Source organism: Acinonyx jubatus, chromosome A2, assembly GCF_027475565.1.
Source record: "Acinonyx jubatus isolate Ajub_Pintada_27869175 chromosome A2, VMU_Ajub_asm_v1.0, whole genome shotgun sequence".
Taxonomy (NCBI): Eukaryota; Metazoa; Chordata; class Mammalia; order Carnivora; family Felidae; genus Acinonyx; species Acinonyx jubatus.
Genome location: NC_069383.1, coordinates 121460644 through 121485726, shown reverse-complemented (window position 1 = coordinate 121485726; position 25083 = coordinate 121460644). Strand labels below are relative to the sequence as shown.

Sequence of the window (25083 nt, the reverse complement as noted above, 5' to 3'; positions counted from 1 at the left end):
CATGGTCTTTTAAAGTAAAAGGTTTGAGCTCTAAATGTTTTCAGTAGGTAAATGGGTGCAACGTATTATTTCAACATTGTGACATTATATTTTTGTGTAGCCAGATAGGTCAGTAATTTAAGTCCCACTTAAAAATAGTGTTACATGCTTTTTTTGTTTTTTTTTTTTTAAATATCAGAAACTTTTATTTGCAAGTGTCAGTAAACAAAATAGAACATTCTGAGGTTACACCTTTCAGATGGCAAAAGTAAAAGCAGCATTCCTTCTCTGTGACTGGTTTCAGTGTAGAGATGTGCTTTGCTATTGGAAATAAGTTTTAGTTTAGTGTAAGACTGAAGAACTAGTACAGTCCTATAACCCAATGTTCTCAGTAGTAGTAATAGCTTAGGAAAAAAAACTACAATCTTGGCATATACTCTTAAAGAACTGACAGCATTCTTGAGTTGCGTTTCATTTACTTCCTGTATATAAATAATGCAGCATGAGATTCAGTTGATGTTTTAAGTCTAGGCAGTCACAGCCATGGCATGTTTGGTAAAAGAAAATAATATATTACAACATCACAGATTTTAACAGTCTGCTTTTGGCTGGGCCTCATACATTTTTCCCCCCTTGGTTGAACTTTTTTCCCAGTTAATTTTGTAAAGCAATGAAGGAATATCAAAATTACACAAATGTGAAAGGATCCAAAAAACACTTGAACATATAAGCAAAGAGGTAGGTAGCAAATCAGTCTATCTAGAACTTCATCTTAAATTATTGGCTTGTGAGTAAATATTTTACATTATTTAAACAATGAGGATGTGTAATATTGTTTGCTCTTAAAGTTTACTTACAATTTTTTTCAAGTTACATGGAACAAAATTGCTTACAAAATAGAGTCACTGTCACTTGGAGCCTTACTGAACAGGGTATGTTTTAGCATCCCTGCTCCATAGTTTAGGTTCAAATTAAAGAGTAAATACATAAGTTACTGTTTTTCACTAATACATAAGGAAATGAACACTTTTTTGGGGCTCAAATTGCATATTTTAACTCTTTAATATTTTCAAAATTTACAAATCAGTATGAGAGAAACTAAAGAAAATTAAAGCCTTTCTTCTTTGCCTCTTTCAAAAAGAGGAATTTCAACTATATTTTCTGCAGGAAACCATCACTTTCAGTGAGGACTTCATGTCCTATCAGGGACATTCTGGCAAGCCAGAGTATAATGGTACCAAGGTACTAAAGTAGATATTCCTAATTTTAATTTAAATCTTCAAATACCATTTGGAACCTTCCATGTAATGTTGCTTTTTAACTTAGGTATGCATCAAAAGCAGGAATTTCCAAAGCAGATCTGATTTTTAGAAGACCAACTTGATAAATAACTTTATCCCTAATGTATTTGTTTACAAGCAAAGTATTACTTTGTCTGGACTTATCTCATCTTCAGTGTCTGGGATTGTGGGCAACAGAGCAGATCGAGTCAAACCCCAAAACTTCTGAGGTGACATGTCTTTTTTGGTGGCTGTAAATTTCCATCCAATATGGCTTGCACAGATCCTACACTGGGCAATAGTCCAGGCGTACCTAGAAAATTAAAAAAAAGGTATCAGGTAAGGAAACACATTTTTGTATCCCAAGCTATCACGGTAAATCTGTTAGGAAGACAGAGCCAAATTCTGTAATTTTGACTGTGCTCTTAAGCTGTGTAAAACTAATCTTGTTAATGTGGATTAATTCACAGGTACTTTTCCCTGGTGGTTTCATATTGCAGTCATGTTAGAAAACACCAACCAACCACCTCCATAAATATACTGGTGTCAAGTCAAAATGGGGGGTAGGATGGAGAGAGACCTGTATTTTAGAACTACTCATCTACAGTAAGAATGATTTTGTCAGAAGAGTCAAACTGTAACTAGAAAAATCAACCAAACCATATCTTACTTCCCTAGGGTATATCTCTTAATTCTAGTTTTGTATCAAATAAGATACAAAGACAGTTCGAGTCACATGGTCCTAAGTCCAAAATGGCAAGTATAACCACTAATCCATACTCAGCTTACCTCTGACTACTTAGACTTTCCTCAGCCTTAATAGTATTTTCAACAACCCTAACAAGTTTCCAGGTGGTGCTGTATCAGGCTCATACTTTGGAGGCCATTCAGCAAAACCAGGACTAAATGGTTTCTGCATCTGTTTTGTCTATTACCACTTGGGGTATTCTCTGGTTTGACACATTACGGAATATACTGGTTCAGATACAGTTTTGCTGGGTCATAAGCCAGCTGATTTTCAGAATGAGCTAAAATGAAAGAGGTCTGGATTAACTGTATAGCTAATTTAAGGATAACTGCAGTTGCCAACTTTCCAACTATACATTTAGTGAGACTATGCAAAAATACTGTTACTAGCCATTCTCAAAACAAACAGCATTTAAATAGAATTATTCATCTTAGTGTCTATTTTCGATTATAATTCTAACAACTCTGCTTAGAACTCTGGATTTTTCTGCCCAGTTAAGGCAGCAAAACCAAAAAAAAAAAAAGTAACCACCACCACATTACCCAGGAAACCAGCTGTGCTCTGTAGAAGGTCGACCTATCAGATTCAAGTTGCAAGCCTTATACACAGTAAGCGTCTCATGCACGTATCCATGAGGATTCACGTAAGCTGCCATCGGCCCACATAACGATAAACTACAAGAGAGAATCAGCACAGAGGATAAGTCAAAATGGGAAGAAAGAAATGTCTAATGAGGTTATAAGAGGGAATAGCTTAGAATCCCGTTATGAAAACAGGAGGTTGGCAGCCCAGTTTCAGTCTACATGTTTGTAAAATAGGGAGTTAAACTTCATCTAAAGGAGTCTTTCACAGAGGGAGTACAGTGAAAATGTCCTTTTGGTCATCCTTGGGCTGCTGATTACTCTGTAGACAACAATTTCTCTATTGTCCTACACAATAGTGTCCTATTTGCAGTAGCAGTACATGTTCAGAAGCACGTCCTACTTTACCTTTGGCCCTGAGTGTAAGATACTAGCCTAAAGCATTCATGTTATCCTTATTCACTAAAAAGATACACAGATTTTCAAGCAGGAATGGGGAAGAAAGGATTGCCCCTTATAATTGACCATGCTGATTAATACCTTACATAACTATTGCTGCTGAGTACCCAATCAGGAAGGGTATTAACCCCCTCCTATTTCATTTGCTGAAATGACTGTAATTTAATGGAGGGAAATATATGGAGAATGGATATATAGTCTTGACTATAATTCTGTTATAGGAGTTGGGAAAATATATCCAGAAGTACACTAAAAATGTAATAAAGCTCTCACCTGAATATTTCATTTTTGGTTGTTATTTCTGTTTCTTGACATTGTTTACAGCAAAGAGATGTACACTAAAAAGTTTAAGGGAAAATTAGTGGGGAAAACTCACGTTTGTTTAATTATGTAATTACATAGCTCATCAAGAAACTTTAGAGAAAGTACTGATCCCTCTGAATAACGTTTTCCTTCCAATCATTAAAAACTACAGTTTTTAGAGAAAGTGACACATACTCATTTCTAAAACTAATGACTTTATAGGACAGTGACATATATAATATATAACCACATATGCTCCACATACAAATCAAACTTGAAACGTTTAAAGGATGTAAAAACAATCTGAATGTATGTGTGATCCCAAATGAAATGTCTAAATTATCCTTTAAATATTTTTAATGTAGGGATGCTTGGAGGGGGGCTCAGTCAGTTAAGCATCTGATTCTTGATTTTGGCTCAGGTCATGATCTCACTGCTTGTGAGTTCAAGCCCAGTGTCAGGCTCTGTCCTGAAAGCTCTGAGCCTGCTTCAGATTCTGTTTCCCTCTTTCTCTGCCCCTCCCCCACTCATGCTCTCTCAAAAATAAATATTAAAAAAATAAAAAATGTACATTATATAAAACTAGCAAACAATTAGTTTTCTAACTGCATGACTGGATCCCACAGATAATCTAGCCTAAGACACAGGTGTCATGAACATGGTGACTTACTTTATTCATAATATCTAGTTCACAGCGGAGTCGTTGGATGGCACTACCAATTTTAAGGAGCTGAATCCTTAATACATCATCGATAGGAAGACAAGCAGCTACTCTGTAAGAAAAATCTTAAAGACATGGTGGTTTTTCAAGTTTTATAAAGCAGATAATAATGTCTTTTTGAAATAAACCCTCCCTATAGCATTCACAAAGAACATATTTCACATAAACAATACTAAAATATACTAGCTATCAAGTATATACTCTTAGGAAGTTCTAAAATTAACTTCTTATAATTGGTTTTATAAACGTATTTTAAACATGAAAATCAAGCCCATGTTAATAGAATTTCCTCAAAGACTAGAAAAATGGCTACAGTAACTACCTAATAAACAGTATGTACATAAGCTACATAAGTCCTAGAACTCGGGTCATTTTTAATGCCACCTTAAAGAACAGGGAAAGGAAAGTGTTAACGCTCAAGTTTTTCGATAAGAGCTAGTTACTGCAAGTTGTGCAGAATAGGAAAACTGCCTAAAATTAGAGTGCTCACAGAATTTAAGAGCTTTGCTACAATTCACTAAAATACTTTCTTTTAAACTGCTTAAGACAAATGTGTATGCTTTTCAGAATAAAACTATGAAACTAAAATTTTTGGTTTCATTACACAGAAAACAGTAATTTTAGTAAAACAAAAGCCACAGGAAGGAAGCAGACTTTTCGTACCTATTGGATTTGAAGGAAGAGAATCGTCTTTTAGATTTTCGTCCCATTCACGGAGCTGTTTCTTAATTCTATCCATTAAAGTTTCCTTGTTTAAAGTAAAAGCAGCCATAATAAGGTTCACAGACTTTTTACAATTTACTGCCAGATTTTCAGCTAGAGTTTCAATGTAAGTCCTCACTCTATGTACTAAAATCCAAGTCCCGGTTTCAACTCTGTTGTCTCGCGCACAGATGGTCACGGCCCCGGCTCCTCCACCTGGCACTAAGGTGGCCTTCCAGGCTTCTGTCCTGCACTGTCTTTGTAGTGGCACGTGATCCTGACCTGCTGCCTTCTAGGTGTTTTCTTACGAACTGTGTGGAATTGGCCTCTCTTCCCCCTTTTTCTAGGAAGGCTTTCCTGACTCTGTCCACAGGGATAGCGGCCCCTATAAATTACAGGAGCACTTGCTATTTACACCTTACTTGGCACCCATTTAGTACACAAGAGCGCTTCCTGTCTTTTCACAGATGTCTGCCAAAAACACTTGTCTGTTGCGCATTTGTAATGGCCCAAAGCGCTGAAGGGCAGAGTGAACTGTAGTTTCTTGCTGTTGTGCTTGTGAGAAGTGCTCAAATTTCAGTATTTACTCTTCCTAAGATTCCAAGTCTTAGGTGAGGGGGTTCACTAAGGGAAATGACTAACATTTGTTGAATGCCTACTGTGTGCCAAGTACAATAACTATCACTCTCCCCATTTTAAAAATTGAATTTATTGAGATAGGTAATGGTTTGCCTCAAACCATATGGAAAATGATAGAAGTCAGGCTTTTAAAAGTCTTTGTGTCTAAAACCCAGATTCTTTGAACACTTCCAGTCTGCCTCTTACTAAGTTTTGCAAGGTATGGTGATGCCTAAGTACGACAATTTGAGGAGAAAGAACACTGGTGGATGCAGTAGACTAACTGGGGTCAGGAGACCTAAGTTCATCTACTTGTTTAGGAAAAAAAACAAAACACGGTTACGGGATTCTTTAATTTTCGAAACCTACCTACCACTTAACACATTTCAAATCCTTAATAGACCCTAAAACATCTCATTACCTTGTCCTGAATTTATAAGCCACTAGAAACTGGGAAAACGAAAAATTCTATAAAGGGGAAGTAAATCCAGCAGAATTTGATTCCTTTGCATTCTACTTAAATGTAAAGAAGGGCATTAGTTCTGAAAATGAGATACCGCTGAGTATGAAAGCCCATGTTTCATTCTAATGACCCTTGATTATGACAAGGCTTACCCTAGAGATAAAAAAGTACAAGGTAATACTTACAGCATCATATAAGGAATACAGCCAGCGAGGCCATGAAGTCAAATTTGCACAATGAAACTTTCTCTGAAAACAGAAAAAAAGTCACTTAAACTCTACATAGATTCTTACGGTGGAAAGAACAGTATTTGAAAACTGATTTTGGCCCTGGAAAATATGTTCTAAATTCAAAAATATGGAAAAATTTTGTAGATAACCCTATTAACAGATGATTCATTACCTACTAAATGTGACAATCATGGTTTTACAGCTTTCAATTTATACTGCAAGTAGAATCCTCATTCTTACTGGGATGGTTTAACATTTTAATGCTGAGGATAACAGTGAAGTTATGATGAACTTGAAGAGTGACTAAACGTAGTTATGTTACAGCATAACCTATCACATTATATGCCTATTAATCATTTGTTCAATATATGCAGGGAAACTAAAAATATAATCCAAATTGTCTTTGTGTAAAACTTTAAATGGCTTTAAAGTGAATTACTGTAGAGGCACATATAATAAATGAGCCCATTCTAAGAAAAAAAATGATCATAACTTGAGAGTCCAGGATAAAGTCCCCCATTTCATAGAACTCCGGGAAAGGGAAAAACCACTGGGTAGCTCTTCCAATTGTTGTATTTTAGAATCCAAATGCAAGCATTCCTAAATCCATAGAAAAGTGTGAGTTAAATTCCAGTAGAATTTGTTTTTGATGGGAAGACTCAATAATTAAAATGTGAGTCCTCAAAGCACATATTCAGTGTAATAATACCAATGAGATTGGAATTTAGAAGCATAACTTAAAGTTCACCTGGAAGAAGAAGTGTGTAAGAACTCCCAAAAAAGTTTGGGAAGAGAAGTATTCTACAGGATACAAAAATATGATTGGGAATGCGCTATAGCAGTGCTATTAATAGGAACAAATTGTAAACAACCTAAATGTCAACGAACAATGAATACATTAGAATATGTAATACACTAGGGGATACTTTGCACCTGATCAAACAAGGCATATCAAACCTACAGAGCATAACGAATGATTACATCTTCCTCAATAAAGAAAACAAAACCTATGTAAGTACAGACATTCATAATTTTGTAAACTGTTAATGTGGGGCATGACACATGAAAAGTGGGTGGGAAAGGAGTAAGGTGGCTCAAAAAGGACTGTCCCAGAATAGAACAAGAAAAGCAAGCTGTAAGATTTAACAGAATGAAAGGGAAATCCTGTGCTTGCACCTGCATGACCAAATGAATGGGCATGAAATGAGGAAACATGGGTACACCACACATGTGAAAAAGACTTGGGGGACTCAGCTGATAGATGAACTAACCAATGTGCTGCAGAGCTCACATCCTACTCTCCCTGCAATCTTAGGCTAGAAGATGTCCAGAATCTAAGAAGAGACAATAATGTTACCCTTCTGTGACAGTCAGAAATGGGAACTTTAATTGTCAGGGGCAAGGATGCTAAGAGGAGGTCAACAGTTTGCATTAGGGATGTGTAGTTTGGAGCTGCCTCTCAAGGGGACGTGGTAATTTCTTTTAAATAATTTTAGGGAACTACTACATGGATGAGGATGGACTTGTTTCTCAAGGCTCATCCACTAAAGCTCAAACCAATGGATTCTTTAATGAGAGGAAGTTTTGGCTCAATCTCATCTTTCTTATATTTGAATCTACCAAAAGACGGGTCTGGGATGGCCTCCAAGTACATGTTCAAAAAGTGATTTAAGCCAGAGGAGCCAGATTGTAAGGCACTTAACTTACTCTCCAATCAGTTCTTTACTTTTAAGACGAAAAACTAAGGCTAAAGAATTTTGTCACACTCCAAATAAATGCTACAGAATAAGCACACAGAATAAAGAACTACAACAGCCTTTCAAGTAACTGTGAATATGTAGTAATAGCAATGGCAACCACTTTATTGGTCTTAAAATAATTCTTTAAGGTTGGTAGTATTATCATCCCCATTTGAAAAAGAAGGAAACAGGCAAAGAAGGATGGTAAAACTTGCCCAAAGTCACGGTAAATGGGGAGCCGCTAGGCTGTGCATCCAGGGAGTCTGACTGTGACCATTATATATTCAAGAAATATTCTGAGCACCCAGTACGTAGGTGTCAGGCATTATCTTTACACACTGGGAGTATACATACCAGTGACTAAAACAAAAAAAGGCCAAAATCATTGGAGCATACATTTTCTTGCAGAGCAGCTTACTTTCTAGCTGTATACTTAGAATTACAAAGTGACAAAAATCCAACAAAGCTTCGGTCTGGCAGACTGACACACTACACACTCCCAACTCAGTTATTACTATATACTTTACACATCAGAATGATCATTTTTATATTACAAAAGTGTAGCATTTTACTTCGCATCCATGTCAAGATAAAGAGAAACCAAAGTGTAATTTATTCATATTGTAAACATGACTTCCCACTGTAACAGAGAACAGAATGTGGCACACTAGTGTATTAAGAGCAATGCAGCGGGTCAGGATCCTTACCATTCGCCTGCCACCCTGCATCCTTTGTGAATGTGAACACACTGCAACTCATGTGTCTCAGTTCTGTAACTTTTTAAAGTGAGAACATCAATAAAATTCTTTTTCAGGATTATCTTGACAGATTCTAAAGTTCTACTTACAGATCCATTACATGTTTATCCTTAATATTTGTGATGTGCTTTATACAGTCAACTATGCAAACTACAGCTAGCTTTTGAGCCAACGCCCAAATTTAAGCCATTTCAATATCTCAAGTTTAAGAGTCCCAGTTTAGACTTCTGGCACAATGTCAATGGCTCCTGTCTTCTATCTGGGTAACAATGATGGCAAGTTCTGGCAATTTATGAGCATTCTTCACATGTATCAACACCACAATTTACTTCATAAAAGGGCTACTCTTCAAAAAAATTTTTAGTACTAGCCTAAAAGTTAGGTGCTTACAAGTGACCGAAGTGTGATTCTCTAGGAAAGAAGTATTCACTCTGGGAACAGGATTTACTATGGAAAGCAGGCAGAAAGGCCCTGAAAATGAATCTGTTCCCTAAAGGCAATCCATCACATTCTTCCATTGTAAAGCCTGCTTCAGATTTGCCTTCCAACAATGTGGAATGTTAAACAAATGTGAAATTCCACTTCAATGGCTCTTTGAAGAGTAATAAAATCAGAAAAGCAATGTAAAAGGCGAAACATGAATAATACATCATTGCCACTGATATACACAGTGGTCAAAGGTGGTCATTTGTTGTATTAAATCCCATCAGCATCAGCAATGTAAATAATAAAAATAATTTATCCCAGGAATGCAAGGGTATGCTCTTTCCTGCTCCGAGACTGCTAAACTACTAATGGCAGATACACAACTACAAGGATATAACATACGCCTGGGAAATCACTGCTCTGTCCAAGGAAGTCCCTGACTACACACAGCCTAAGCTCTCAAGACCTTTTTTTCTCTAACATAAAAAAAGCCAACAAATGTTACTGTCTTACTGCTACTGTTACTATTCTGGGACAAAGCAAAAAGTTGTCTTCGTAGACAAGTTCCTATGGAAAGGTAAAGCAGTAGTAGCCAGCAAGACCTTGAAAAAAGAAAAGACCAGTAATATATACCAGTCATACATTTATTTACAAAAATTAAAAATTGTCAACAGTTAGAAAAGTGTTAATGGAGGTACATAAAGAGACTGACAACAAAGCAGAAAAAAAGTAAAATAAAAAACATGAATTTGGTCTATGGTAAGGGGGCACCTTGTATCAGTGAAGGAAAATAGGGGCTTTTCAGAAAATGGTAATAGGACAATGAAGAGCCATCTGGAAAAAAAAGTGGAGTTGAATTCATACCAGGATAAACTATATGTGGATAAAAGCTTAAAAAGTTTTGATGACATTAAAAAGCAATGAAATCAAAGTCAAAAGTAAAAGATTACATTCTAAACATTTAAAAAAAAATTCCTTTGTATGAGGAAGTAATTTCTAGCTATAATTCAGAATACAGAAGCATTAACAAAAAAGGTAAATTTAACTACCTAAGGAAAAAAAAACCCTTCTGTGGGACACCAAAGACAAAGTCAAAAGACAAATCACAAACCAGGGAAAATGTGTGGAACTTACTAATTCCAGACAAAGGGTAAGTTTCCTAACATATGAAAGACTCCTAAAAATCCACAAAGAGCAAATACTATGAACAGGCACTTCCTAATAAAGGAAATACAAATTGTTATTCAACACAAAATGTTATACCTCATTTCATATCCAAAGAAATTCAAATTAAACCTCCAAAAAGATTCTGTGTTTTACTTATCAGATCAGCAACAATTAAGTTGGATAGTACAGTGTGAAGCCATGATGACTACTGCTGTCAGACTACACACAGGAACAACCTCCTTAGTAAGGTACTCCAAGAACATCTGTCAAAATTACGAATGCAGATTCCCTGTCATCCAGTAATCCCACTTCCAAAATTTATTATATATTTTTGCCTGTATGGATGGTCATTTGTATACAACACTTAGTGCAGGTCTGTCATCCAGAGGTGACTGGTCATGTAAATTGTAGCCTAGCCATAGAAGGGAACACCGGGGCAACTTTGAAAACAAGGAAGCAGTGCTCCAAAAGTTGATACAGAATAATCTCCTGTAAGAGAGAGTAAGGTCTAGGATAGTAGTGTATTTTTTCACCTAACAAAATGGAAAGAAATGAACATATTTGTGTCTTCAAAGAGAAATTCTCGAAGACCGAGAAACTAACATGTGAGCCCACTTTCAAGGGCTTTGCTCTTCAGAGCCAGAACCAGTGTTCAATTCTTTCCTGCTCCTGCTCCCTATGAGCACCATTTATAAATTTAGCAAGACTAGAAAGATAAGCACCAATCACTTTAATTGGTTTCCACATTTCATTTCTTTTTACATTTCATATGCAACTCTTTTCTCATCAACACAATAAGACTATATAACAAAGAGAAAGTCTGGGTTAGGAGGGGGTGCACTTAAAAATGTATGTCATATTCCCAAGTACGTTAAAGAAAAGTTTCCTTATTGTGAGAATCCCAATACAATCAACCCAGCCAAGAGTGAAAGGCACTGTGACAGGAAAGGAAAGAAATAAGTATTAGTTTCAAAGATCAAATCACAAAATAAGGAATGTTTCCAGATGGAAGTGAGTTTTGGAAGAGTGTTCCCTGATTATACTAGCTAGCTTCTTAATCATTAGGGACATCTTATCAGATGCACCCTTGTCAGAATGGAAGATTACAAAGGAATACTTGTGGAAGCTTAATTTTGTCATTTGGAATGTTCAGTTCTCAAGGGCAAATGTTAAGAAAAGTGTGTGCAAACAGTTTCAAGGTTAACTGAATACATCTCAGGAAGGCCACACTGCCGGACCCTTTAAGTATCGTTTCTGCTGAAAAAGTATTTGGCAACCACATAAGCTTGAGTTGGCTTAGAATCATCTAAGCATCTCCCAATTCTGACTACCTTAACTACCTCTCAGACGTGTAGACAAATGGATGCACTGCTTCATATCCTGGTGAGATGTAAGAGTCAGATTTGAATAAAGTGAATCAACCCTTAGATCTGTCCTAGGACAAGCAGTGTTATGTAATCCAGTCCCTGATAAGTCAGCATCCAGCTAAAGGCACGGTAAGCTGAACCACTGAGACACTATCAATCAAAGCACATGGAGTTCCGGCCAATGGCACCTACCACCCCTTTTCCTTCACGCGGTGAGTGGCTCAAAGCAGCCTCTCTAAAGTAGAACAGAGTTTTTAGGTCATGTGCAGTCCAAAATAGATCAGCTAGCCATTTGTCTTGGCCTAGTGATCCAGACCCAAATTTCATAATCTAAGCAACTTTACTCAAATTTTAAAGAAGGAAACCCATTAAACAATTTGAAAAATACATGGGATGAAGGAATTGTATTTCCTTAAACCTTTCATACCTCTCTCCTTCCTTAGCACCTTCTGTTTAGTCCTTGGCAACTCTGAATATGAAAATAACATATTATATACATATTATCATTAGAGAAATAAATATGATTATTATTAAAGAAATATCACAAAGGGGAAAGAGGACCTGGTTCCAAACAAACATATGCTTCCTTGGTCTTTGCATTTCTGGCTTTCTTGCTCTTGGTCTGCCAGTGACAATTGAGCTGCAAAGGCTTAATTCAGAACTAATATGACAAGCTAAGAGTCTTTTTTTTTTTTTTTAACGTTTATTTATTTTTGAGACAGAGAGAGACAGAGCATGAATGGGGTGGGGGGGGGGGGATCAGAGAGAGAGGGAGACACAGAATCCGAAACAGGCTCCAGGCTCTGAGCTGTCAGCACAGAGTCTGATGCGGGGCTTGAACTCAGGGACCGAGAGATCATGACCTGAGCCGAAGTCAGACGCTCAATCGACTGAGCCACCCAGGTGCCCTGACAAGCTAAGATTCTTTAGCCACAGAATAGAAGAATTCAATCAGTAATACACACAAGAAGTAAAAAACCAGTCTTATTTGTTTAACCCACAGACAGGACACACAACCAGTACAGAGCATTTAAGTCAGGAATCAACTACAATCACTCCCACCCTATGCTTACAAATTTACAACAAGAGTTAAGTTAGGGTTTTTTAACTGTTGCTTTTTAGCAACCAGTCTTAGTGTGGAAGAACTATGATATAAATCGAAATACATTACATTGCCTAAAACCCAATCCTGTGATTGAAATACATAATTATTTAAATACATAGGCAGCACCTTGATGCAGTTTCCTTGCCACATAACACCCCAGCAGCACCCAGTGCTAAACACACTATTGGGCATGAGATGACTTAAAAAATTCCAAAACCATTCCCTTGGAGCCCATGTACATCAGAGCTGACTCTGACGTACTTATTTCAACAGTGACATTTAAAATGACTACATGACAGCAAAATCTTCCGCTGTTCTACCCTTAAACTTAAACAAAAGTAAAAGTGTATTTGAAGTGTCTGTATCAGGTTTGAAACAAGTACTGCCTAGCTATAGAAATCTGCAAAGTTAAAGCATACGTATCTGTTAAATCTTCAAAAATATTAGTTTCAAGGTTGTGTGGGAATCCTTAAGCTATCTATTTCTACATTTCCTATTGGATTCTTTTTAGAAACGCTTGTTAAAACACACAAAACCATATCTCAGACTGTCCAACTGAGGTACAGATTACTAAAAACAAGAAGCCTACAGACACCTGGTTATAAGCCTGCTGCCCCCGCAAGGAGCCATCCTCACAAAGTCCTCTCTGAAAACTGGATGAATTCTACCTTAGGAACATTACAAGTGGTGGTACACTGGCTAGTTTATAAGACTCCTTTATCAATTATCTATATTAATTTATATCAAATTAGGATCCTATGAAAATTTATCCAAAATTAAAACCTGTACCACTTCCTAAAGAGTAAGGAGTGACTGATCAATGTAAGACTTTTCAGATTAAAATGGAAATGTCTCCATATTTTTAAAAGATAGACCTCAAAGAGCCGATTTTTTTCTAAGTTTAAAGACTAGTGATCATTTCCTTTATGCAGAAATCATAAATATTAGCTATTTTCTAAATTTATTTAGGTTTCATTTTTTGAGAGAAAGAGAGAGCATGAGTGGGGGAGGGGCAGAGGGAGAGAGAGAATCTTACACAGGCTCTGTGCTCAGCACAAAGCTTGAACTCATGACTGTGAGATCATGACTGGAGTGGAGAAGAAGAGTCAGACGTTTAACCAAATGAGCCACCCAGGTGCTCCACTATTAACTACTTTATACTCAAAACTGATACATCTGAAAAATGAGTAGGAACAGGCTTCATCAAATTTTTTTCTGGGATAAAGAGTGATCTAGCCTAAAGGATTATGTGTGAGAATTAATGCCCAAACAAGCAGTGCTTTCACAGAGCACACAGTATCAAGCCAATTTTTGTGATGTCAACCATGTTATATAAAAAGAGAGCTAAAATGCTTTCAGAAGTCTAAAAGATTTGGAACATACTACTACCACTTGGAACTCTCCTCTCCTTAAGGTGATGTGTTTATGATTCAAGAGCCAAACATGTAATCTAATTAGAGTTTAGCAAGATTTCCACAGAACTAAAAATCACACTATTAACTAGTACACAGCTGACAGGAATAAAAGCAAGAACACCTTACAGTACTGTGACATTTGACTATTTTTGCAAACTGCTTTTACGTAAATGGCTGCCTATGAAATTTTTAGAAGCTCTAGCTTTGATCAAATGCAGCCAGAGTATTACCACAGAAGGTGTCTGGGGAGTGAATCATGAGACTTGTTTGTGTTCCTTTCTCAAATACAGGAAAAAAGCAACCTGTCTTCATTTTCTGAAGATGCACAAAAAATTAGTTTCTCACCTTCTGGTATTTCTGCCACCATTTATATGAATACTGGTCTTCCCATGAGACAGGTTTTGAAGGAAATATCTGGCATTTATTGAGGGATTCTAACTGAACTGCAGACATGGTTGAAGGCAACACACACTCGGGAAGAATTTGCACTTTAGCTTGCTGGATTCTAAAATAAAGAGAACCAAGCATGGTGTTCATTTTTAAAATAAACTAACTCAAACTACTAAGTTTCTAAACATTATGGGTAATTTTAAATACTAAGATTTTCAGTTTTTTTCTTAAATTTCAGTATTCGTCAAATGCCGACGTTAATATTATTGCAAGAATTTTCAGAAAATACTGTCGTTCGTAAATCATAGCAAAGATAACCTCAAATACAGATTTTCAATCTCACTGTAAAATGGAAAGTGAGATTTGTACATGTCAGACAAACAGAGTTTATTAATGAAACAAAATTTAAAAAATCAATATACAACCATCTATTACCACTTGATACTTCTAAATTAGTTTCTCAGACATTGTTGGACACTCCACCTCTTCCAGCTCTCCACCTGCTCCCTGGCTGTTACACTTGTCCCTTAAGTCTAATCTTACTGGAGGAGTAGGCAAGTAAAGAAAGAGAAAATCAAGAACCCATTTATGTGAACAGCTAAAATAAGACTACAGAATTACATGTAGTCTGTATTTCTATGTGCATTCTTTTTCTCCTTCTCAAACATTTAACTTGAAATGCAAAGAATCAAAATATGCATTGTATTATCCTCTTTTAATCTAAAAATTAAATTCCCATGAGACTGAAGTCACCATTTCCAGAATGCTATCTGAGAATATCATAACCGCAAACATCTTAATCATGAGCAAATGCCAATAGGAACACCGTACCTATGAGCTATTTTGTCTGGAAGCGTATCTCCTACAGTACAGCTCTTGAAATGTAGACTGTATTATACATTCAAATGCTGGAACAAAAATCTGTCAGATTGCCAAAGTTCAATATATTAAAAGGTCTTTGCTTCATTATTAAGTATGTTTAGAAATTCTTATGTGGCTTTTCATATTAATCATGGTCCTGACCTACAAAAAGTGAGGAATGAAATTTTGATACTTCTGCTTACTAAATGAAACTAGCTAACTTGGTTAGGCTCATTTCACTAACTTCTTTTCTTTCCTGCAAGATCAAAGATATGTCTACACAACTTCTCAGAATGTTAAAACAAACGAACATGTTCAAACTGTGTTCAAATGTTATTATATTAGAACTCCTAAAAACAATAACATCTTTATTTTCTTCACCTGTCACATGAACACAAACACTTGGTTATCATATTTTTAAAACAAAAGTGTGTGGCATTCTACAGAAATGTTTAGAAATCCGATTCTTCTTTAAGGTCATCAGTAACTAAATTAAAAATGATGTTTAACTCAACTATCACATAAGATTTTGCTGTATATGGATAAAAACATTAATGCTGTTGAAAAATTGGTTTACTGATCATTTTAATAATCAGTCTGTGGTGCCAGCTGTCTGAATTGCCTTGCAGGCCTGAGCAACACTGTCTGCTCCTCTTGTTAGACACGCCTGGGGTCAGCTGCACACACAGGGCTGGTTCTTTGTTTTTAACATAAGCTACTTTTGTTTCTTCCCAACATGTTTATAGCAGTTGTTCTGTTATTATAGTTACATAAGTTACATAAATGTTACAAAAACCAATGAAATGTGACTTAAGAAAAATTGCTGTAAGAAACAAAGTTGAGCAATAAAAACTGCTTTCAAATTAGATTTAGATAGTTTGAATAATTCTGATGATTAATGGTCTCAATTACCACAAGAGAACTTCTATAATTCCAAATAGGGTATTAATCTCCTCTTCTTCTCAATATGCAAAGGAATACTCAGGAATTTCTGAAGGGTTCTACAGTGATTCAATGACATACTTACACTTTTTAATTTTTCAAAAAAACCAAAAAACCCTTTTGTGTGTTCAGAAAATGCCAAATAAATAAAGGCTCTTAGAAAAGGTTAGAAGGCAACCGTATAGTTTTTATAAATGAAGGGTCACTTACGTAAAAGACAAATGACTATTATCTCACACTACTTGACTGGAGAAAGGGAAATTGGCTTGAGTTTCGAAGGGGCTATGGAGGAGTTCTGGTAGAGTGGAAAGAGCATGAGTTTGGAAGTGAGGGGGCCCAGAACCAACCAAAAGTGGCTTACTACCCGCATCACTTCAGGCAAATCACTTAACCTCTCTGGTACTTGTTTGTCTTGTTTGGAAAAAGAAAAAACTGCACTAGATTATCTACCTCCAGAGTGCCTTCCATCTCACCACTTCTACTGAAGGCAGCTACAGGGCTAGAGGGGCAGTGGAGCCAGAGAAATCTCACTCCATGGAACCTTTTTACACTAAAAAGACTCACTTTTGTAAGAGGTCTTAGCAGTGGGCTACAGAATAACAGAACGTGCCCTTTCCAAGTTTTGTTTAACCCTATCAGTTTCATGTTAATCTAGTCTTTGACCTGTTTTCAGAGTTAATTGTCTACTGCCATCTTGTGTTCAAAACAGTCTTCCCACAGTCAAAAGTCAAGAAAGCCTCAGAAACCTAACTTTTCTCCCAAGTTTCTTTTATAGTTCCTATAACATAGTATTCACACAAATAATCAAAGATTTAAAAGAAGGAGGATATGAAGTACTTTAAATATGGAACTGTTAGTAAAATCTGTAGTAACAAAACAGTTTGCTAATTATCACAATACACAGCCATCAGGAGGACACTGTTTGATTCATTCATGTGGCATTTATAGTCCTAACTATAGAACATACAGAAGTGTTAATCATTGATTGTCCTCAGGCAGTTCATCTATTGAGGGAGATAGACATACAATCCTGCAATGACAATACAACATGTTAACACCATGAGAGTCTGCACCGTGAAATGTTCTGGGGGTGGGGGGGCACCAGTGAGAGCTCTGGCACCTCACCCCTCATTTCTCTAGCCCCAAAGGGATGCCTCACCCACCTGTACTTACACAATTCAGTGATATTTGTAAATGCCCACCATGAGAACAAAACAAGACAAAACCTCTGAAGTTCTACACGTTCAGAGCATATCTGTTCAACACAGAGGTCAGATAAAATTGTCAGCTCTGGTTAGGAGACCAATTCACTAGGACTGGGTGAACCCCAAGAACCTGTATCTTTGCAATACTTCACAGGTGATTCTTATGTGCCAGAGTTAAGAACCACTCTCATACGAGGTAACATGCAATCCTCAGGACAAATGCATATTTTGTTTTGCTTTGTTTTTAAAAGAATAAAACAAGGTGAATTGGATTTTTTTTTAAGTGAGGTTAGTGGTCCTTTAACTTGTGAAAAAGCTCAAACCGTGAGAGCTATGCCACACTGTTAAAACAATTACACTTAGAGAATTTCTAAACTTTGTAAGGTATAGAGACAACAACAATTTACTGATCACTTATTACATAGTTAATACATTTGTGAGTGATATAAAATTCACACCAGAGATGGGCGCTAACTATAAATGGTTCCTACAGCTCAGATGGCGCACTTCGCAGGTGCAACCACTGTGGCTTTCACTATCACAGGAACGCTGCAAACACCACAGCTGTCCTGGTGAGCGCACAGACAGCTAAGAAGCCTGTGGCCTCCCCACCCTTTTTCACTCTGAAGAGAGGCCTTCATTCTCAAAGAAGCCATATCCCCAAAGACATTGTTCTTTGGGTTTATGTTACTATTCTCAAATGTGGAGGGACATGAGAATCACCTGGAAATCAGGACAAACGATGCTGCAGACTCACCCCAGGTTAACCACTCTCTAAGGGTGGGAGATGAGAATGAAACTCAAGCCTCTATAGTTTTAAAAACCTCCCATGTGGTTCTGATGCATACCCAAGTTGGAAACCACTAGGCTATACCTTCAAAGGGAAAGAGAACAACTAATCAAAAGTTAAAAAATGTCAAGGGTCAGTACAATAGGAAAAAAAATCTAAGAAAACCATCTCATTTAATGATACACATTTTAAGATATATGGTATTTCTTACCCATCTGACTGTGTTCTTAGCTCAAGAACTTTGAACCTTTGTCGTCCAATTGCTTTCACTTTCACTATCTCAATTCCAAAATCCTGTTCTTCTCGATAGGCATATATCTCTGCTGTTGTTCCAAACTGTGCTTCCCTCTCCTGTACATTACTTCCAAGGTAAATTTTAAAAGAAAATAGTTTTGAACATTAAATTTTTAAATATGCAAAGCTGGCAAAAGCAATACACATGATGAAAAAAATATTACAGCAAGTAGCCCTTATTGCAAAGCTATCCTAGTTTTATTGTAAAATCACATGGGAGAATATAGATATATAATAAAACTTCAGAATTACAATTCGAGCACTTCAGGAAAATAATAGATTTCTAGTTACTAAAGATGATCTAGGATCGGTAGGGGTTTAAAGTCTCATTTCCCAAACCAGGAATTCTTTTACTTCAGTAGACCATCACTTGCTGGTTATTATTAGCAGCATTGTACTGGGGTGGGAAATTCCTGTATTCATTTCTTGCTTCTACTGCTGCTTTCCTCCAGGTGCTATAGGATACTTGAAATTCAGCTTCAGTTTGCCACTGGTCTATAATGTGACAATGTATGAATTTTGAGAGAAAGAAAAGAACAAGCCACTCCTTTGTAAAGGGAACCCTTTACATTAAAATGGAAAAGCCCTTTTTCTCCTTAAATAATGAAAGTTACTGAAAATCCAATTCCAGAAATTTTTATTAGGTATTAATGATTTTAAAAATTTCAATTACCAGAAAGCTTAATGTGTGTGACAGGACATATCTGATTTGGATGGTAATGAGAACAATAAAAATACTCCTACTTGTACCTTCAGTCTTTTCATCACAATTTCTTACCTCACATTCGTATCCAATCTCTTGCGCATACAAAATAATAGTCAGTTTTGGCTTTAACACTGACCTCTGCTGTGACTCTACATGAAAGAGAGTATGTTAAGCAAATCCACTCTAATATTTTACCTGTATGCAAGAACCGCAAAGGTTCTGTCTTTCTGAATTAAATTCCGCACCATGCTGACTTCCTGAGGACGAAAGAGCTGAAGAGGTAAGGTCTGCCCAGGAATCAGGATCATCATCACCTGTGGCAGAACTGGAATAACCTGGCAGCTGTCGTCATCATGCAGAGTCCTGCCATGAAATTCTTCCATATCAGAGCCCAGATACTATTTAAGAACGAACACAATGATACACGGTCAGAGATATGTCATAATAAGACAAGCTCAACAGACCAAAGAACAAATCAGATTAAACGAAATATAAACGATAGGTACAACATTTCTTTAAATAGTAAAGTTGGTGTATCAGCATCCCACGTGAAAATCTCATTCTGATCCTTATGAGTAGAATTTCCATTATCTTGTGAAGATTGTCTCACACACAAATTCAAGAGCATTTTTCAGTTCAAAATATTTTATTTTGACTAAGATAAGAAAACTCTATGTCCAAATATCACAAATGACTACTATAAAATGTCAGCATGTTAGCTAACACCCTGGTACCAAGTAGTATAGAGAGTAAAAAGTACTTTTGTAGCCCTACCACTAGAGGAAACGTATGAAGGATGAGAATTCTTCAAAGAATGAGGACATAGTATGAATCTAGGACATAGTATGAAACTGCTGGAAAATAAGAGTTAATTAAGTATGGGTATCAACTGGCAAACAGCGCACGTCCTCCTCCACAATGTCTACCGTGAGGTAATATCCGATGATGCTAAACTCAGTTACTTGTTTTTAGAAACCTCTGTCTACTGTTATATTAATGGATCTATTAGAGAAGATCGGCTACTAAATTACATACTGTATGTGATGTTGGCAGACTGGTGTCAAAATTTATGACGTTTGGTTTTTTGGCTTCTTTGCTATCCTGGTCTTCAACTTCCATTTCAATTTCATCTTCTTCCTCACTCTCTGCTGTAAAAGTAGAAGATTTTGAGGGAAAAAACAGATGCAAGAAAATGTCAAAGTGATATTCACCTTCAAATGCAGAGTTCTTTCATGAGGCTTCTGAGCCCAGGAGAAGAGGGCTTCTTCTAAACACTACTCGCATATTGTAATCTCTATAGTACTGTGAAAAGGCAGCTGGAGGGCTGGGTGTATGTATGGCTCTCCCATTAACTACATCTTTTTTAAATCAACTATTTTTTTTTTTTTAAGACTAGTTTAAAATTTACATAAAGGCTGCAAAAATAGTACCGAGATTTCCTGTTTATCTCCCATACACTCTCTCCTCTAACTTCTTAGCATGGTACATTTGTCTAAAAATCAGTGTTGGCACATTACTATTAACTAAACTCCACATTTTATTTGGCTATCCTTATTTTTATCCAATATCCTTTTTCTGTTTCAGGATCCCATCAAGAGTAGCACATGACATTTAGTTGTCATATCCCCTTAGCCTCCTCGGGGCTGGTTTCTCAAACTTTCCTTGTTTTTGATGGCCTTGACAGTTTTGAGTACTGCTTAGGCATTTTGCAGTGTCCCTCAAACAGAATTTGCTTGATATATTTCTTATTATTACAATGAGGTTATGTACTTTGGGGAGAACATCACAAGAGGCTAGAGGCTGTGTTTATCATATATCAAGGGTGCATACTATTAATATGATTTATCACTGCTGATGTTGCCAGTGATCACCTAGCTGAGGGATTGTCAGATTTCTCTACTGTAAAGTTACTACTTTCCTCCTTTCCACTTTGTACTCTTTGGAAGCCAATTACTAGGCAAAAGTCACACTTAACAAGGTGAGGGATTATGCTCCCCACTCCTTGAAGGGGAACTATCTACATAAATTATTTAAATTCTTATGGATGAAGAGATTCCTTTCTTCTCTCTTGCCAGTAACTAAAAGGACTTAGACAACTCATTTCACCTGATTATGCCTTAGATTCCGCATCTGAAAAATGACAGGCAGGAACAAGACAATCTCTAAACGTCTTTCAAACTCTTAACTTTAAAGAATTCTTGCAGAAAACAGAAAAGAGGGAAAGAAGGAAGGAAGAAAGATCCTTTAATTAAAATAGGAAAAGATAACATTAGTACCCAGTAAAAACATTTTCATAGCAGTGACACCAATTCCCTGGCTGTCACTATACTATTAAAAAATGAAATGTCTGTCATCATTTTCATAGGAATTTCGCTTTGGAATTTTAAATTCAAAAATAAAGTTCACTTGAAACATAAAACGTATTTTAAAGGAAACATTTTAGAAAACTTTCCCCACACACAATTTTTAAATTCTGAAAACTAAACTTATCTACTTTAAAAACCTGATGTTACTGATAATAGAAATGAGAGTCAGAAAAAGCTACACTAAATAGGCACTATTCTACTAAATGGAAGTCTGTCTTGTTAATGCCAGTGGGTAAAATTCCTATCCTAGATCTGCAGTTCTCAACTAGGGCTGATTTTACCCCTCAGGGAATATTTGGAAATGTATGGAAATATTTTTGGTTGTCACAACTAGGGAGCCCTACTGGCATCTAGTGGGCAGAGGACAGAGATGCTGCTGAACATCCCACAAGCTGCAGGACAGTCCCCCACAACAAAGAATTTTCCAGCCAAAAAACCCAAAAGTGCTGAGGTTGAGAAATCCTGGCATAGACAAAGTGAATCTCGTTTTTGACCTCATATTTCATGTATTTTCAAATGCCCCAAATACACTTCTGAATAGATAAAACGTTAATGCAAAATTGTCATTTTCTTTTGGGTATAAGACTATTTAAATCAAATTACCTCCAGCTAGGTTTCTGACAAGAAAAAAACAAATGTTTTCCAATGCAGTAATTGCCTTGGACTTTCTATTAATTCTTAGAAATTCGTAGGTATTAGGATTTGTCAAAGAGAGTAGTGTAACTTATTTAAACTTATATTTAAATGGTGAGTGGTCTAACACTTCATACAAATTTTTGCTAAGAACACAAAAGTTTCACCAAAAGATAACAACAACAACAACAACAACAATCTCAAGCGCTTTCCTTATATACGGTAGCCTTTGTCATAAATATGGCCAAAACCCACTTCCCCCTACTCAACTGTTTATTTATTAATGTTTCCCTTGGCCAACACAGATTCTTTGCATCTTAAAGTACTTCCTTTTCACTTAAAGAGTATTACTCTTCAAAACAACTCATACTACATAGGGGAGCCTATGTGGCTCAGTCGGTTAAGCATCTGACTTCAGCTCAGGTCCTGACCTCAGCCCTTGTGAGTTTGAGCCTCGTATCGGGCTCTGTTCTGACAGCTCAGAGCCTGAAGCCTGCTTCGGATTCTGCGTCTCCAACTCTCTCTTCTCCCCCACTCATGCTCTGTCTGTCTCTCCTTCAAAAATAAATAAGCATTAAAAAAATTGAAAAAAAAAAACAAAAAACCTCATACTACATGAATTTATGGACAATCCAATGCTTCTTCACAAAACTCACCTATGATTTACAAAAGCCTAATTATTATATCTACAACCTCTCTGGGCCTTCTCACTCCTGATTCTTTTCAACAAAACACATACTGACTGTTCACAACTATCAGGGTGAAGTCTGATGACTCATCTCATGCAGGAGCAGCATATGAATGCCAACAGAACATCAGTAACCTCCATGAAATGGGATTTGGCACATTCAGAGTGGGGCTGATGTCTCTGAAATAAACAGCTCAGCTCTTCAGTCAAAGGCTGACAGACTTACCTTTATGTCAATTCAGCTAGGTTGGCTTCAGCAACAACCACTGTGGTTTATTTTTATATAAAAGGTCCCTCCTACATGGTGGGCATGCAATCAGTCTTCTCCAATGCACACAACTCCCAGTGGACAAATTAATCCTCCAAGCAAAGCTTTCCTTGGGCAACTCCCTATAACCCACAATTGATTCTTGGCAACCCACAGAAAAAAGCCCCAACCCCACTGGCAAGAGACGCAAGCTCCCCCAGAACTGAAACACAACCTACCTCCTAAGCCTTCTCTTCCACAACCCCATCCTAAGTATGTGCTTTTGGATGTCTCCAGACCCATCTCACAATGCTTTACCCCAATCTCTCTGAAGGACAATACGAGCATCAACTTATCTGGCCCTAAACTTCTGCCTCATACAGATTATAAACCTCCTCAAGTTCCAGACTGTGTATCAGACCTCTTCTCAGGTCCACAACACCTAACTGGCACACAGAGAAGGAACTCAGCTAAGAGCCCCAGTTTGTCGGATAACCTCTTGGAAAGCATATCCTCTACAGCCTTCCATGACAAGTCTGTACAATTATTCCATGTATTTTTTTTTCTGCCCAGGATTCCAATATAAAGCCAAGGTCCAAATTTTCACAAAACAAAGGAAAAAGAAAATTGAATTTAACATCACACTTACAAGTCTCTCTAATCAAGCATATGAAATACATGCTTGAGAAAAACATGCTAGTACTGTCTTGTCAGTGAAGTGGGTAAGCGACATTGGCTATGCTGACAAAAAGACTCAAACTGCAGTCCTGGGGCTGCTACTGTGTCACCTTGGGCAAGTCACTGAACTAAACTGCTCATCCATTTCTCACTTACCAAACCGGAATCAGAAAAGTTATGTGGGGAGAATTAAACAGAGAAATGCACTCAAAACGCTTACCGCAGGGTCCGTGACACGTTAAACGTTTAACATGTTAGCTGTCACTCTTACTGAACGGAACAAGTCCAGAAAAAGTAACGGTTGCTAAACTGACCAGATCCCCCATATCCCCTCCCTCCATCCCCCTGGTTTTAACCCATTTCCTAGGACTCAAGTTCTGAACACAAAACGGACAGGGAAGGGTCCCTGTCCTTAGGAGCAAACCCCCTCCCCGGTCCAAAACCCTCGTTCATAGCCTGAGGCGATCCAGCATGAGACAGAAGCGCCAGGACTAGGTCGCTGGCCAAAGGCCTGAGGTGAGGCCGCTTCCCGGGGCGCCCCTGCAGGCCTCGGTGCTCCACCCCGTCCGTCTCCCCAGCCCTGCGGCACCGCTCACGGCTCGAGCCTCGCCCCGTCCCGCCGCCAAGGACCGGCCCCGGGAGGTTACCAGGGAGGAGTGGCAGGTGGTTGCCCATGTCGTGCGCAGCGTCCTGCGGATCCCTCTCGTCGGCCATGTCTGTTTACCCGCAGAGGAGGCTGGGACAGGGCGGCGCCCGGCCAGCCGGGGGAGAGTCCGCCCCGCGCCGCCGCAGCCGCGCACGGGGGCCACAGCGCCCTCTGGCGGCCCCCAGGGTCCACAGCTCGCCGGCCGCAGCCGGGAAAGGGAGCTGCAGGCTGGAAGACTGACTGGCCGCGGGGGCTGAAAGCTGTCTCTGCCAACGTGACCTCGTGACTTTCCGTCCGTCGCACACACTGCGGAGCCCTGGCCTGGTTCCAGCCCCCCGGCGTGACATTTCACCTGTGGGGGAACTGAGGCTCAGGTGCTTGTCTCCACCTCGCTCTTGACGAAGCGGGCGGGGGACAAATAGAAACCTGTTTATACAGCGTAAACTCCAATTCTGTAAAGTACACAAATGAAGGCTGGAAAAATGCATCAGTTTTTCCGAAGGTAGTTAGATTATAGCTGATATTCTTTCCAACAATTTTCAGTACTTTCCCATATGTATTCCAAAATTAACACGT

At 37.8% G+C, this 25083-nt stretch overlaps 1 protein-coding gene across 3 annotated transcripts; it reads right to left on the bottom strand.

The window, feature by feature from the left end:
- Window positions 1-65: 65 nt before the first annotated feature.
- Window positions 66-24666, bottom strand: CRBN (cereblon). 3 transcript variants are annotated; one of them, XM_027042507.2, is made up of 11 exons: window positions 24509-24666; window positions 20285-20397; window positions 19445-19647; window positions 18461-18610; window positions 14407-14566; window positions 6040-6102; window positions 4735-4819; window positions 4021-4136; window positions 3321-3385; window positions 2550-2681; window positions 66-1572 (listed from the first exon to the last, which is right to left on the bottom strand). In XM_027042507.2, the coding sequence occupies exons 1-11, from the start codon at window positions 24573-24575 to the stop codon at window positions 1392-1394; spliced, it is 1335 nt and encodes a 444-aa protein (XP_026898308.1). In that variant the 5' UTR covers window positions 24576-24666; the 3' UTR covers window positions 66-1391. The 3 variants fall into 3 exon arrangements, with proteins under 3 accessions (XP_026898308.1, XP_026898309.1, XP_053075010.1); XM_027042508.2 differs by having other exon boundaries at window positions 20285-20394; window positions 24509-24593; XM_053219035.1 differs by lacking the exon at window positions 18461-18610.
- Between the last annotated feature and the right edge of the window lie 417 nt (window positions 24667-25083).